The following is a 15,158-nucleotide window of genomic DNA, read 5'->3' on the forward strand; positions in this document are numbered from 1 at the left end:
GGCCTTGAAATACATCCACAGGTACACCACAAATTGAATTAAATTATGTTAATCAGCCTATAAGAAGCTTCTAAAGCCATTAAATAATTTTCTGGAATTTTCAAAGCTATTTAAAGGCACAGTCAACTTAGTGTATGAAAACTTCTGACCCATTGGAATTGTGATACAGTGAATTATAAGTGAAATAATCTGTGTGTAAATAATTGTTGGAAAAATTACTTGTGTCATGCACAAAGTAGATGTCCTAAAAGACTTGCCAAAACTATAATATTATTGGTTGTTAACAAGAAATGTGTGGAGTGGTTGAAAAATTAGTTGACTCCAAACTAAGTGTATGTAAACTTCCGACTTCAACTGTATCTGAAAATGTTTATTATATTATTATAATACATAATATGATGAATTACAATATGAATTGAACACACTCACTTCAATGTTATATCAATTCATATAGGTTAAAGCTTTTCTCCAACAACATGGAAGTGGTTCCACTCTGTAGACTACTGCTAATCACATCATGTAGCAGGTCAAATCAGATTTTAACACTCTAGATTTGAACAATCTCTCATAACATTGGAATATCTAATGTGAACCTGTGTCATGTTACCAGTTACAATGTTACCAATGATCATCTGCTAAATTGTTGTTTATCTCTGTCAGAGTAGTTCTACCTAACTGTATAATAAACCATATAACTGAACGTTACAATGTTTTTTCCACTCAATCATTTCTTAATGACGTATATCATTGGATGTCTTCTCCATAAGGTGTTTCTTGGTGTTCTTCTCTGGCCGGAACAGAATAATAAAGCATTTAGGAACAAATAATAGAAAGAACAACCCAAAGCTAGAGGTGATGATGGCAAAGATCTCCACAGCTACAGTGAACTTCCCAGGAGAGCTGACATAAGCTGGGATAAAGGTGATCCAGACAGCACAGAATATGAGCATGCTGAAGGTGATGAATTTGGCCTCATTGAAGTTATCAGGCAGCTTCCGAGCCAGAAAAGCCAGCACAAAGCACAAGAGAGACAGGAGTCCTATATAGCCCAACACAGCCCAGAAACCAATAGCTGAACCCACATTACACTCTAGAATGATCTTTTCCTTGTAGGTAGTGAGGTTTTTAATGGGGAAGGGAGGGGACAGGACCAACCACAGAGTGCATATCAAAGCCTGGACAAACGTGAAGGACACTACAGTCAATCTCTGCTGTGGAGGACCAAACCATTTCATGACATTACTGCCTGGAAGCGTAGCCCTGAAGGCCATCAACACCACTATTGTTTTCCCCAGAACACAAGAGATGCAGAGAACGAAGGTGATCCCAAACGCTGTGTGACGCAGCATACAGGACCATTCAGAGGGCCGGCCAATGAAAGTAAGAGAACACAGAAAACACAGAGCCAAGGAGAAGAGCAGCAGGAAGCTCAGCTCAGAGTTGTTGGCCCTGACAATGGCCGAAGTTCGATGGTGGTAGAAGACTGTTGCAGTGGCGATGGCCAGACAAGCCCCGCCCACAGAGCAGGCGGTCAAGATGATTCCGAGGACCTCGTAGAAGGACAGGAACTCCACAGGCTTAAGGATACAGAGGTCTCTCTCAGCGTTGGGCCAGTACTCCTCGGGACAGATCAGACAGTCTGAAGAATCTGACCAGGACAAAACAACAGACATCAAATGTTAATGATAATAGATTCAGGTCTAATTTTTTACAAATACATGTCCCACAATGCTGCACTTTGTCAGTTTACAATAAAGAATGTTTAATTAATGTGCTGCTTACATAAGATAATAAGAAAAGGAACATGATTGACAGACACTACCTTTGTAGTGCTGGTAAAATGAATAAACCACTATTCCTATCATCCTACCTGTGTTATTACTGATCTCTCCCTCTGCACATTGGATACAGTCATAACAGCATACAGGCTTCCCTTTCTGTACAGCCTTACGAGTGCCTGGGGGACAGCTCTCACTGCACACTGACACAGGTACTAGCGTACTGTTCTTTACCCAGGTGATTTCCCTGTTGATGTCAAACCTCTGGTCAGGAGGCAGGGACGCATCATAGAGCCCCACTGTCACAAACTCCATCTTCCCACTTTCCCGTATCTGCCAGTTGACCAGCTCATAGGTGGCCACTGGGTCCCCATTGGCATCGAAAGACACCTGGTACCCGTTACGAGAGAAGTTCACCCTCCTCAATCTCTCCAGGACCTGGGGGTTTGAAAGGGCATGGGAGAGAGGGGACGAGAGAGATGGAGAGGTGAGAAGAGAGATGGTCAGAAGGGAAGAGAGAGATGGAGTGAGGGAGAGAGAGAGAGAAACAGAACATTAATTCACCTCATATATTTATCAGATGCAGTACTTCAGAACAAGTTGTAAAGTATAATGAGAACTCCTAGGCCTTCATACATATAGTATAAATAAACATATTTATCAGGAAATGATACTACAGACTTGTCATTCACCTGTGTTGGCTTCACATTAAGGTTTTTGTCACAGTTCACAGTGGAGTTTTCTCTCTCTTCACAAACAATGCTGTGGATGGCGTGTGCTATGGCATAAACAGCTTTATACACCATGTTAGTGACACGCAGCTGGGATGTATCTGTGTAGGGGGTCTGTAGCTGCTGTATATCCTCACTGCCATCACACACCTTCTCCTCAACCCCAACACCTGTAGAGGTCCCTACAGACAGAGAGAGAGAGAGAGAGAGAGAGAGAGAGAGAGAGAGAGAGAGAGAGAGAGAGAGAGAGAGAGAGAGAGAGAGAGAGAGAGAGAGAGAGAGAGAGAGAGAGAGAGAGAGAGACAGACAGACAGACAGACAGACAGACAGACAGACAGACAGACAGACAGACAGACAGACAGACAGACAGACAGATGGATAGACAGATAGATAGATAGATAGATAGATAGATAGATAGATAGATAGATAGATAGATAGATAGATAGATACCTGTCCCCAGCCTACAGTCAAAGGCTCCCTCCCAGAACTCAGTCAGCAGGGGAGAGTTGGACACCTTCTGTGGGGAGAGGTCCAGGAGGAAGTCCCTAAGACCGGGGATGACAGAGCGTTGGATGCCAAATCCGATGGCCCCGGCACACAGGCCGAAGCGCAGCATATCTGGGTCAGTGACCCAGGACTCAGTCCCGATCCACTGGCGGGGTGGAGAGGGCAGGCGTTCCATCTCCTCCAGCAGGATCCTCATTTCCCCAATGGCTGTGAATGCAACCACCACCCTGGCTGTGGAGCTGGGGAACATGATTATATCATATGCTTAATATGCTGGTCATGTTTGTCATTCATTGGAATGTCTCAGTGAAGTGAACATGAACATTAGTATTAATCAACACTTTTGACATGCTTAAGATATGCAAATCATGTTGGTCTCACAGATCAGCTTCGGGAAAAGAGAGAAATGAATAACAATAGTATTTCTTTTATAAATATGGTCTTGCATTTGTGTGAATGAAAAGTTCACCAGTAATCACGGATCACCTGCGGATCACGTCGGCCACCCGTTGCACTCTGCTGAGTGGGTTGGTAAGGGAGAAGGCTTCAGAATACTCCACACAGATACCCTCCTCTTGTGCTGCCTGTAGGAAAGCAGCCATCCCGTTATTACCGTAGTCAGAGTCGGAACGGACCGCCCCAATCCAGGTCCAGCCGAAGTGCCTGATGAGGTGGGCCAGAGCGGCAGCCTGGAACTGATCACTGGGGATGGTTCTGAAGAAGGTTGGATACTGTTTCTTATCACTCAGACACGCACAGGTGGAAAAGTGGCTCACCTAGTTAAAAACAGACAGTCGAAAACATGAGAAAGATCATCATGTCGGCCAAACGCGTCTCAGTTATTGGCTACTTTCTGCTTTTTTTCTTTAGATGTTTGGTATGAGGTTAGGGAGACATTAATGATAATAAGCCAATGTATTGTTTTTCATTGGGCCAGATTGAAAAGGATACATATTTCTACACGTTTCTGTCTTGGTCGTTCTATTCATATTGATAATAGTATTATAAGACATACTGGTGTTGTGAAAAACATGAGTAAAAGGTGTGAAACTAATCCCTGGTCTCCCATAACAACCTAGCCTATGAAAGATAATCCTCAGATCATGTTTTAATGCCTCTAGATGTTCTCCAGACTCATAGTTCTCAGTCTATGTTCAAATGCATTTCTCTACATAATTTCACAAAGAAATGTATATTCCTGAAAGAGAGGAGAATACAGTTGGAATACGGTAAATTAATAAAAGTAGAACTCATTCCTGAAAGAGAGGAGAATACAGTTGGAATACGGTAAATTCATAAAAGTAGAACTCATTCCTGAAAGAGAGGAGAATACAGTTGGAATACGGTAAATTCATAAAAGTAGAACTCATTCCTGAAAGAGAGGAGAATACAGTTGGAATACGGTGAATTAATAAAAGTAGAACTCATTCCTGAAAGAGAGGAGAATACAGTTGGAATACGGTAAATTCATAAAAGTAGAACTCATTCCTGAAAGAGAGGAGAATACAGTTGAAATACAGTAAATTAATAAAAGTAGAATTCATTCCTGAAAGAGAGGAGAATACAGTTGGAATACGGTGAATTAATAAAAGTAGAACTCATTCCTGAAAGAGAGGAGAATACAGTTGGAATATGGTAAATTAATAAAAGTAGAACTCATTCCTGAAAGAGAGGAGAATATACATTAGGAATACAGTAAATTAAAAGAAGCTGAATGATTTATTTTCACAGGAGTTACCTGAGGAATGCCGAAAGGGCCGATGATGCGCAACATGCTGATGGTTGGCGTGGAGCCAGACTCGCCCACGATAGCTGTCACTGTAGCCGACCCTGAGCACTGTTCTCCGGTATCAAACATGGGGTCCAGGCCGTTAGCCAGTTGGAAGGCCACATTCATGGCCATGGGGACCGAGGTGCACGAGTCGTGCACTTGATAACCAAGTGTGACACCGGGTAGAAGGTCTGAACTGTTGTTTATCTCCTCAACTGCGAAGACCATGGCGCGCGAGAAACGCAACTCACGAGTATCCAAACTGTAAATAGAAGGTAGGTGAGTGAGCACTTCTTGACTAAATGGTAAACTAGCCGATAGAATATATGGTTATACGAGGGCAAACATCTTCATATCTAGCCTTATTTTCCTCACTGTTTACATGCCTACACTATTGATATCGGTAATTGAGGACATTGTAGTATAGCTGTCACGGGGACTAGGTGGGTGAAGGAATCAGACACAGAGAGTTCCACTGGGGTAAAGTGCTCTTTACTTCGGCACACAAAATGATAAGCCCAACAATACAGGGCGCGGACATACAACGTGACATCCAAAAAACACAGGGTGCCAAGTTAAGAAAATAAATCCACCTAAAATAACATAAAGACAATCTCGCAGAAAACAAGGGCGGGTCCACCTACTAAATATAGGGAAGCTCATCAAACCAAACAACAGAAACACAGGTGAAACTAATAAGACAAAACAAACAGACAAACGAAAAAGGGATCGGTGGCGGGCTAGTAGGATGGTGACACGAGCACTGCCCGAACAAGCAGGGGAGCCAACTTCGGTGGAAGTCCTGACAATAGCCTTCATTTGAAAATTTGACACTTTGTAACAGTAGGCTTTATCTACTCTCTCAGATACAAACACACTTTTTATCTGTCTTAAAAACACTGTTTATCTGTCTTATAAACAATGGTTATCTGTCTTTAAAACACTGTTTACCTGTCTTTAAACACTGTTCATCTGTCTTTAAAACACAATTTATCTGTCTCTAAACACACTGTCTCCATGTCTTTAAAACACAATGTATCTCTCTCCCCACACAGCCACAGTCCTGACCCCTGTTCCCTCTTGCGCTCACTGACCTCCCTGTGCACTGCAAGGGCTCAGGCAGGCTGGTGTAGCTGTGATCCACAGTGTGCATGTAGTTGTGGATGGAGAACACACCCCCGATGACAAAGTCCCCGTCCTGGGAGAACGCCGGAGGACGAGGGGTGCCTTGGAGCCTGCATCTGACAGACTCCAGCCCAGAGGCAGAGACAGAGGTATACGAGAGCAAGGCAAACCCACCAGCCACCACAGCTAGATGTAGTAGAACCAGACTACCAGCCAGACTTGGATCCAGAGCAGGAGACGGAGAGAGCCTCATTCCCCTGATATGTAGAAGGTATGGAGTAATACAACGCCACACAGACCCATATAGGTCAGGTTACCTCTCTACTCTGGGTTAAATACCCACCATACCTCTGTGGGGATTCCTCTGGGGGCCACACTGTGGGTATGGCCATGCCAAGGAGGGAGGGGCTAGAAGCTGCTCTGCTCACTCAGTCAGGTCTTGCTTCTTTCAGCTATAGAGAGTGTATGCACCAGTATCAGAACTACGTTGACTGTAATGGTTTAGATAGACATAAACATACATTAGATACACAATAACCATGAGCCTCTCTTATATTTCCCTTAGTATCTAGTCCTCTTGGCATGCTGGCTCTGCACAGTATTTCCCCAACTGTCTTGTGTTTTTGGTATGCTAGCTCTACACAGTTATTCCTCTTCAGTCTAGTCCGCTTGGCACACTGGATCTACAAGATATTTCCCCTAGAATTTAGTCCATTTGGCACACTGCTTCTCTTATATTTCCTCTACAGCCTAGTCGTCTTTGCAAGCTGGCTCTTCACAGTACTTCATCTACAGTCTAGTCCTCGTGGAACGCTGGCAGTACACAGTATTTCCCCTACAGTCTAGTCTTCTTGGTACGCTGGCAGTACACAGTATTTATTCAAAAGTCTAGTCCTCTTGGTACGCTTCCTCTCTTATATTTCCCCTACAGTCTAGTCTTCTTGGCACGCTGGCAGTACACAGTATTTATTCAAAAGTCTAGTCCTCTTGGTACGCTTCCTCTCTTATATTTCCAATACAGTCTAGTCCTCTTGGTAAGCTTCCTCTCTTATATTTCCCCTACAGTCTAGTACTCTTGGCCCATTGCCTCACTTACAGTTGAAGTCAGAAGTTTACATTCACCTTAGCCAAATACATTTAAACTCAGTTTTTCAAAATTCCTGACATTTATTCCAAGTAAAAATTCCCTTTCTTAGGTCAGTTAGGATCACCACTTTATTTTAAGAAAGTGAAAAGTCAGATTAATAGTAGAGAAAATTATTTATTTCAGCTTTAATATCTATCATCACATCCTCAGTGGGTCAGAATTATACATACACTCAATTAATATTTGGTAGCATTGCCTTTAAATTGTTTAACTTGGGTCAAACGTTTTGAGTAGCCTTCCACAAGCTTCCCACAATAAGTTGGGTGAATTTTGGCCCATTCCTCCTGACAGAGCTGTGTAACTGAGTCAGGTTTGTCGGCCTCCTCGCCCACATACGCTTTTTCAGTTCTGCCCCCAAAATTTTCTAATGCATTGAGATCAGGGCTATGTGATGGCCTCTCCAATACCTTGACTTTGTTGTCCATAGGCCATTTTTGTCACAGCTTTGGAAGTATGCTTGGTGACACTGTCCATTTGGAAGACCCATTTGCGACCAAGCTTTAACTTCCCGACCGATGTCTTGAGATGTTGCTTCAATATATCCACGTAATTTTCTCGCCTCATGACGCCATCTATTTTGTGAAGTGCACCAGTCCCTCCTGCAGTAAAGCAACCCCACAACATGATGCTGCCACCCCCGTGCTTCACGGTTAGGATGGTTTTATTTTCGCTTGCAGGCCTCCTCCTATTTCCTCCAAACATAACCATGGTCACTTTGTCCCCATGTGCAGTTGAAAACAGTAGTCTGGCATTGTTATGGTGGTTGTGGAGCAGTGGCTTCTTCCTTGCTGAGCGGCCTTTCAGGTCATGTCAATATAGGACTCGTTTTACTGTGGATATAAATACTTTCGTACCTGTTTTCCCAGCATCTTCACAAGGTCCTTTGTTGTTGTTCTAGGATTGATTTGCACTTTTCGCACCAAAGTACGTTAATCTCTAGGAGACAGAACGGGTCTTCTTACTGAGCGGTATGACTCCTGCGTTGTCCCATGGTGTTTATACTGCGTACTTGTCACGGTTGTCGTAAGAACGCCACCAAGGCGCAGCGCATATTGAGTTCCACATATTTATTCCAAAGTGAAACTTAAGCAAATAACAAGAAATCAAATAAACAAACAACGGAACGTGACTACGTGGTACACATGTACAATCACAAAATAATATTCCACAAACACAGGTGGGAAAAATATATACTTAAATATGATCCCCAATTAGAGACAATGTTTACCAGCTGCCACTAATTGGAAATCATACAAAACTCCAACATAGAAAATATAAACTAGAACACAACATAGAAATTATAAAGTAGAATAACCCCTAGTCACGCCCTAACCTACTACACCATAGAGAAAGAAGGGCTCTCTATGGTCAGGGCGTGACAGTAACCCCCCCAAAGGTGCCCGGAAGCTCTGGACTGTGAACCGTTGCCGGAGGCCTAGTGAGTGGAGCCGGTACAGGTGGCACCGGACTGGTGACACGCACTTCAGGGAGAGTGAGGGGAGCGAGCACAGGACGTACCGGACTGGGAAGGCGCACTGGAGGCCAGATGAGTGAAACCGGTGCAGATGGCACCAGACTGGTGTCACTCTCTTCAGCATGCCTGTACGGCAGCATTCTCATTGCTACCACCTCTCTCCGGAATCTTTCATTGAATTCCTCCTCCGACTCCCAAACAGGCTCTGGCACTCTCCGCTGCTCGACCGCCAGCTCCATGTGCCCTCCCCAAAAGAATCTTGGGGTTTCTTTAGCAGCGGACTGACGACACGCTCCTCATGACGAGTGCGAGGAACTGGCACAGGACATACCGGGCTGAGGAGGCGCACTGGAGATGTGCTGCATGGAGCCGTCACATATGGCACCGGACTGAGGACCCGCTCTTCAGCACGCTTGATCTGCCACATACTCCTAGCCAACTCCATTCTGGCGCTGCCGCATACTCTTAGCCAACTCCATTCTCCGGTATCCTTCCTCACACTGTTCCATCAACTCCCATGCGGGCTCTGGCACTCTCCTTGGGTCGACTGACCACATCTCTATCGCCTGCTCCATGTGCTCTGGCTCTTCACGCATTTCAGCCGGCCACCCCTTGTGCCCCCACCCCAAAAAATCTTGGGGTTGTCCGTGGGCTTTCGGTGGACGTGAACCCTGTCGTCGTCGCTGTCCTCCATTATTACCTTCCGTCTGCCGGCCGAGGGAGGGTCTCGCATCCACCCATCACTCCTTCCCATGTCCAAAACTCCTTTACCCCGTGGAAACGCTGCTTGGTCCTCTTTTGGTGGGTTATTCTGTCACAGGTGTCGTAAGAACGGGACCAAGGCGCAGCGGATTTTGAGTTCCACATATTTATTCCAATGTGAAACTTAAGCCAAAACCAAGAAATCAAATTAACGAACAACGGTATAGGACTACGTGGTACACATGCACAAACACAAAATAATATCCCACAAACACAGGTGGGAAAAATGTCTACTTAAATATGATCCCCAAATAGAGACAAAGATTACCAGCTGCCTCTAATTGGGAATTATACAAAACACCAACAACAAAATATAAACTAGAACACAACATAGAAATGATAAACTAGAATAACACGTAGTCACGCCCTGACCTACTACACCATAGAGAAACAAGGGCTCTCTATGGTCAGGGCGTGACAGTACTATTGTTTGTACAGATGAACATGGTACCTTCAGATATTTGGAAATTGCTCCCAAGGATGAACCAGACTGTGGAGGTCTACAATTGTTTTTCTGAAGTCCTGGCCAATTTCAATTGATTTTACCATAATGTCAAGCAAAGAGGCACTGAGTTTGAAGGTAGGCCCTGAAATACATCCACAGGTACACCTCCAATTGACTCAAATGATGTCAATCAGAATCTTCTAAAGCCATGGCATATATTTCTGGAATTGTCCATGCTGTTTAAAAGCACAGTCAACTTAGTTTGTTATCTTCTCATCCACTTGAAGTGTGAAACAGTGAATTATAAGTGAAATAATCAGTCTGTAAACAACAGTTGGAAAAATGACTTGCGTCAAAGTAGATGTCCTAAAAGACTTGAATTGGTTAACAAGAAAATTGTGGAGATTTAATGACTACAACCTAAGTGTATGCAAACTTCCGATTTCAACTGTGTATGAAATTGTTTATTATATTATTATAATACATAATATGATGAGTTACAATATGAATTGAACACACTCACTTCAATGTTATATCAATTCATATAGGTTAAAGCTTTTCTCCAACAACATGGAAGTGGTTCCACTCTGTAGACTACTGCTAATCACATCATGTAGCAGGTCAAATCAGATTTTAACACTCTGGATTTGAACAATCTAACTTACCATTGGAATATCTAATGTGAACCTGTCATGTTACCAGTTACAATGTTACCAATGATTAGCTGCTAAAATGTTGTTCATCTCTGTCAGAGTAGTTCTACCTAACTGTATAATAAACCATATAACTGAACGTTACAATGTTAATCTCCCTCAATCGTTTCTTAATAACGTTTATCATTGGATGTCTTCTCCATGAGGTGTTTCTTGGTGTTCTTCTCCGGCCTGAACAGAATAATAAAGCATTTAGGAACAAATAATAGAAAGAACAACCCAAAGCTAGAGGTGATGATGGCAAAGATCTCCACAGCTACAGTCAACTTCCCAGGAGAGCTGACATAAGCTGGGATAAAGGTGATCCAGACTGCACAGAATATGAGCATGCTGAAGGTGATGAATTTGGCCTCATTGAAGTTATCCGGCAGCTTCCGAGCCAGAAAAGCCAGCACAAAGCACAAGAGAGACAGGAGTCCTATATAGCCCAACACAGCCCAGAAACCAATAGCTGAACCCACATCACACTCTAGAATGATCTTTTCCTTGTAGGTAGTGAGGTTTTTAATGGGGAAGGGAGGGGACAGGACCAACCACAGAGTGCATATCATAGCCTGGACAAACGTGAAGGACACTACTGTCAATCTCTGCTGTGGAGGACCAAACCATTTCATGACATTACTGGCTGGGAGTGTAGCCCTGAAGGCCATCAACACCACTATTGTTTTCCCCAGAACACAAGAGATGCAGAGGACGAAGGTGATCCCAAACGCTGTGTGACGCAGCATACAGGACCATTCAGAGGGCCGGCCAATGAAAGTAAGAGAACACAGAAAACACAGAGTCAAGGAGAAGAGCAGCAGGAAGCTCAGCTCAGAGTTGTTGGCCCTGACAATGGCAGACGTTCGGTGTCGGTAGAAGACAGTTGCCGTGGCGATGGCCAGACAAGCCCCGCCCACAGAGCAGGCGGTCAGGATGATTCCAAGGACCTCGTGGAAGGACAGGAACTCCACAAACTTAAGGATACAGCGGTCTCTCTCAGCGTTGGGCCAGTACTCTTCGGGACAGATCAGACAGTCTGAAGAATCTGACCAGGACAAAACAACAGATATCAAAGGTCAATAATAATAGATTCAGGTTTTATTTATTTACAAATACATGTCCCACAATGATGCACTTTGTCAGTTTACAATAAAGAATGTTGAATTAATGTGCAGCTTACATGTGATAATATGAACAGGAACATGATTGACAGATACTACCTTTGTCGTGAAAGTAATAGGAATAAACCACTACTTTACAGTGATAGAATTTACAACACATTTTTGCCAACTGTTCCTATAGTCCTACCTGTGTTATTACTGATCTCTCCCTCTGCACATTGGATACAGTCATAACAGCATACAGGCCTTCCTTTCTGTACAGCCTTACGAGTGCCTGGGGGACAGCTCTCACTGCACACTGACACAGGTACTTGTGTACTGTTCTTTACCCAGGTGATTTCCCTGTCGATGTCAAGCCTCTGGTCAGGAGGCAGGGACGCATCATAGCGCCCCACTGTCACAAACTCCATCTTCCCACTCTTCCGTCTCTGCCAGTTGACCAGCTCATAGGTGGCCACTGGGTCCCCGTTGGCATCGAAAGACACCTGGTACCCGTTACGAGAGAAGTTCACCCTCCTCAATCTCTCCAGGACCTGGGGGTTGGAAGGGGAAGAGAGAGAGAGAGAGAGAGAGAGAAGGGACGAGAGAGAAGGAGAGAGGTGAAGAGAGATGGAGATAAGGGAAGAGAGAGATGAGAGAAGGGATGAGAGATGGAGAGATAGATGGACAGAGGGGAAGAGAGAGATGAGAGATGGAGAAAGGGGAAGAAAGATGGAAAGAGAGAAATGGAGAGAAGGGATGATAGATGGAGAGAGAGAAACAGAAAATTCATTCAACTCATTTTTATCAGATGTGTTACTTCAGAAGAAGTTGTAAAGTATAATGAGAACTCCTAGGCCTTCATACATATAGTATAAATAAACATATTCACCAGGAAATGATACTACAGACTTGTTATTCACCTGTGTTGGCTTCACAATAAGGTTTTTGTCACAGTTCACAGTGGAGTTTTCTCTCTCTTCACAAACGATGCTGTGAATGGCGTGTGCTATGGCATAAACAGCTTTATACACCATGTTAGTGACACGCAGCTGGGATGTATCTGTGTAGGGGGTCTGTAGCTGCTGTATATCCTCACTGCCATCACACACCTTCTCCTCAACCCCAACACCTGTAGAGGTCCCTACAGACAGACAGAGAGAGATACCAAGAGACCAACAGACCAACAGACAGACGGACGGACAGACAGACAGACAGATAGATAGATAGATATATAGATACCTATCCTCAGCCTACAGCCAAAGGCTCCCTCCCAGAACTCAGTGAGCAGGGGAGAGTTGGACACCTTCTGTTGGGAGAGGTCCAGGAGGAAGTCCCTGAGGCCGGGGATGACAGAGCGTTGGATGCCAAATCCGATGGCCCCGGCACACAGGCCGAAACGCAGCAAATCTGGGTCAGTGACCCAGGCCTCACTCCCGATCCACTGGCGGGGCGGAGAGGGCAGGCGTTCCATCTCCCTCAGCAGGATTCTCATGTCCCAAGCGGATACAAATGCAACCACCACCTGGGCTGTGGAGCTGGGGAACATGATTGTATCATATGCTTAATCTGCTGGTCATGTTTGTCATTCATTGGAATGTCTCAGTGAAGTGAACTGAACATTAGTATTAATCAACACTTTTGACATGCTTAAGATATGCAAATCATGTTGGTCTCACAGATCAGCTTTGGGAGAAGAGAGAAATTAAAAACAATAGTATTTTTTATAAATATGGTCTTGCTTTTGTGTGAATGAAAAGTTCACCAGTAATCATGGATCACCTGCGGATCATGTCAGCCACCCGTTGCACTCTACTGAGTGGGTTGGTAAGGGAGAAGGCTTCAGAATACTCCACACAGATACCTTCCTCTTGTGCTGCCTGCAGGAAAGCAGCCATCCCGTTATTACCGTAGTCAGAGTCGGAACGGACCGCCCCAATCCAGGTCCAGCCGAAGTGCCTGATGAGGTGGGCCAGAGCGGCAGCCTGGAACTGATCACTGGGGATGGTTCTGAAGAAGGTTGGATACTGTTTCTTATCACTCAGACACGCACAGGTGGAATAGTGGCTCACCTTGGTAAAAACAGACAGTCGAAAACATGAGAAAGATCATCATGTCGCCCTCACAACTCTAATGTATTGGCTACTTCCTGCTTTTTTTATTTTGCTATGTAGTTTGATGTTAGGGAGACATTAATAATAATAAGCCAACTCATTGTTTTTCATTGGGTCAGAATGGTAAGGATACACAAAAGTGTGACACCAATCCCTTGCCTCCCAAAAAAACTGAGCCTATGAAATATAGTCCTCAGATCATGTTTTAATGCCTACAGAACTTCTCCAGACTCATATTCCTCAGTCTATGTTCAAATGCCTTTCTCCACATAATTTCATACAGAAATGTATATTCCTGAAAGAGAGGAGAATACAGTTGAAATACGGTAATTTAAAAGTTGAACTCATTCCTGAAAGAGAGTAAACTCTTGGAATTCATTAAATTAAATTAAGCTGAATGATTTATTTTCACAGGAGTTACCTGAGGAATGCCGAAAGGGCTTATGATGCGCAACATGCTGATGGTTGGCGAGGAGGCAGATTCGCCCACGATAGCTGTCACTGTAGCCGACCCCGAGCACTGTTCTCCGGTATCAAACATGGGGTCCAGGCCGTTAGCCAGCTGGAAGGCAACTTTTACGGCCATAGGGACCGAGTTGCATGAGTCGTGCACTTGATAACCAAGTGTGACACCCGGTAGAAGGTCTGAACTGTTGTTTATCTCCTCAACTGCGAAGATCATGGCGCGTGAGAAGCGCAACTCACGGGAATCCATACTGTAAATAGATGATGGGTCAGTGAGCACCTCTTGATGAATGATGAACTAGACTATATAATGTTACCATGGCAAACAGCCTAATCTCTAGTATTATTTGCCACACCGTCTATATGCCTACACTTTTGTTGTCTGTAATTGAGGACACTGTAGTATAGCCTGCATTTGAAAATGTGATCCTCTGTAACAGTAGTCTTTACCTACTCTCTCAGACACAGACACACTGATTATGGTCTTTAAAAACACTGTTTATCTGTCTGTAAACACTGTTTATCTGTCTTTAAACACACTGTTTATCTGTCTTTAAACACACTGTTTATCTGTCTTTAAACACTGTCTCTCTGTCTTTAAACACACTGTTTATCTGTCTTTAAACACACTGTTTATCTGTCTTTAAACACACTGTTTATCTGTCTTTAAACACTGTCTCTCTGTCATTAAACACACTGTTTATCGGACTTTAAACACACCGTTTGCCGGGCATTCAACACACTGTTTCTCTGTTTTTAAAACACAATTCATCTGTCTACCCACACAGCCACAGTCCTGTCCCCTGTTCCCTCTTGCGCTCACTGACCTCCCTGTGCACTGCAGGGGCTCAGGCAGGCTGGTGTAGCTGTGATCCACAGTGTGCATGTAGTAGTGCATGGAGAAAACACCCCCGATGACAAAGTCCCCGTCCTGGGAGAACGCCGGAGGACGAGGGGTGCCTTGGAGCCTGCATCTGACAGACTCCAGCCCAGAGGCAGAGATAGAGGCAGACGCGAACAAGGCAAACCCACCAGTCACCACAG

General features: G+C 44.3%; 2 protein-coding genes across 2 annotated transcripts; both read right to left on the reverse strand.

The window, feature by feature from the left end:
• Positions 1 to 731: 731 nt before the first annotated feature.
• On the reverse strand, positions 732 to 7,638 carry LOC112267497 (extracellular calcium-sensing receptor-like). The gene is made up of 8 exons (XM_042296622.1): positions 7,573 to 7,638; positions 5,882 to 5,985; positions 4,755 to 5,049; positions 3,503 to 3,792; positions 2,975 to 3,255; positions 2,471 to 2,679; positions 1,871 to 2,216; positions 732 to 1,648 (listed from the first exon to the last, which is right to left on the reverse strand). Exons 1-8 carry the CDS (start codon positions 7,621 to 7,623, stop codon positions 732 to 734), a joined length of 2,493 nt encoding a protein of 830 aa, XP_042152556.1. The 5' UTR covers positions 7,624 to 7,638.
• A 2,877-nt stretch (positions 7,639 to 10,515) lies between these two features.
• Positions 10,516 to 15,126, reverse strand: LOC112267315 (extracellular calcium-sensing receptor-like). The gene is made up of 7 exons (XM_042296623.1): positions 14,942 to 15,126; positions 14,071 to 14,365; positions 13,318 to 13,607; positions 12,793 to 13,073; positions 12,459 to 12,679; positions 11,744 to 12,089; positions 10,516 to 11,480 (listed from the first exon to the last, which is right to left on the reverse strand). Exons 1-7 carry the CDS (start codon positions 15,010 to 15,012, stop codon positions 10,564 to 10,566), a joined length of 2,421 nt encoding a protein of 806 aa, XP_042152557.1. The 5' UTR covers positions 15,013 to 15,126; the 3' UTR covers positions 10,516 to 10,563.
• Positions 15,127 to 15,158: the final 32 nt, after the last annotated feature.

The sequence above is a fragment of the Oncorhynchus tshawytscha genome, linkage group LG14, assembly GCF_018296145.1.
Source record: "Oncorhynchus tshawytscha isolate Ot180627B linkage group LG14, Otsh_v2.0, whole genome shotgun sequence".
Lineage (NCBI taxonomy): Eukaryota > Metazoa > Chordata > Actinopteri > Salmoniformes > Salmonidae > Oncorhynchus > Oncorhynchus tshawytscha.

Coding starts and splice junctions, on each gene's coding strand:
- LOC112267497 (XM_042296622.1), bottom strand. CDS start 7,623: ATGAGGCGAGAAAATTACGTGGATATATTGAAGCAACATCTCAAGACA. Junction 2,217..2,470: donor TTAATGTGAAGCCAACACAG/GTGAATGACAAG, acceptor TCAAACCCCCAG/GTCCTGGAGAGATTGAGGAG. Junction 1,649..1,870: donor AGAGATCAGTAATAACACAG/GTAGGATGATAG, acceptor TGTCCTGGTCAG/ATTCTTCAGACTGTCTGATC.
- LOC112267315 (XM_042296623.1), bottom strand. CDS start 15,012: ATGCACTACTACATGCACACTGTGGATCACAGCTACACCAGCCTGCCT. Junction 13,074..13,317: donor GTGGCTGACATGATCCGCAG/GTGATCCATGAT, acceptor CATGTTCCCCAG/CTCCACAGCCCAGGTGGTGG. Junction 12,680..12,792: donor CTGGGAGGGAGCCTTTGGCT/GTAGGCTGAGGA, acceptor GTCTGTCTGTAG/GGACCTCTACAGGTGTTGGG.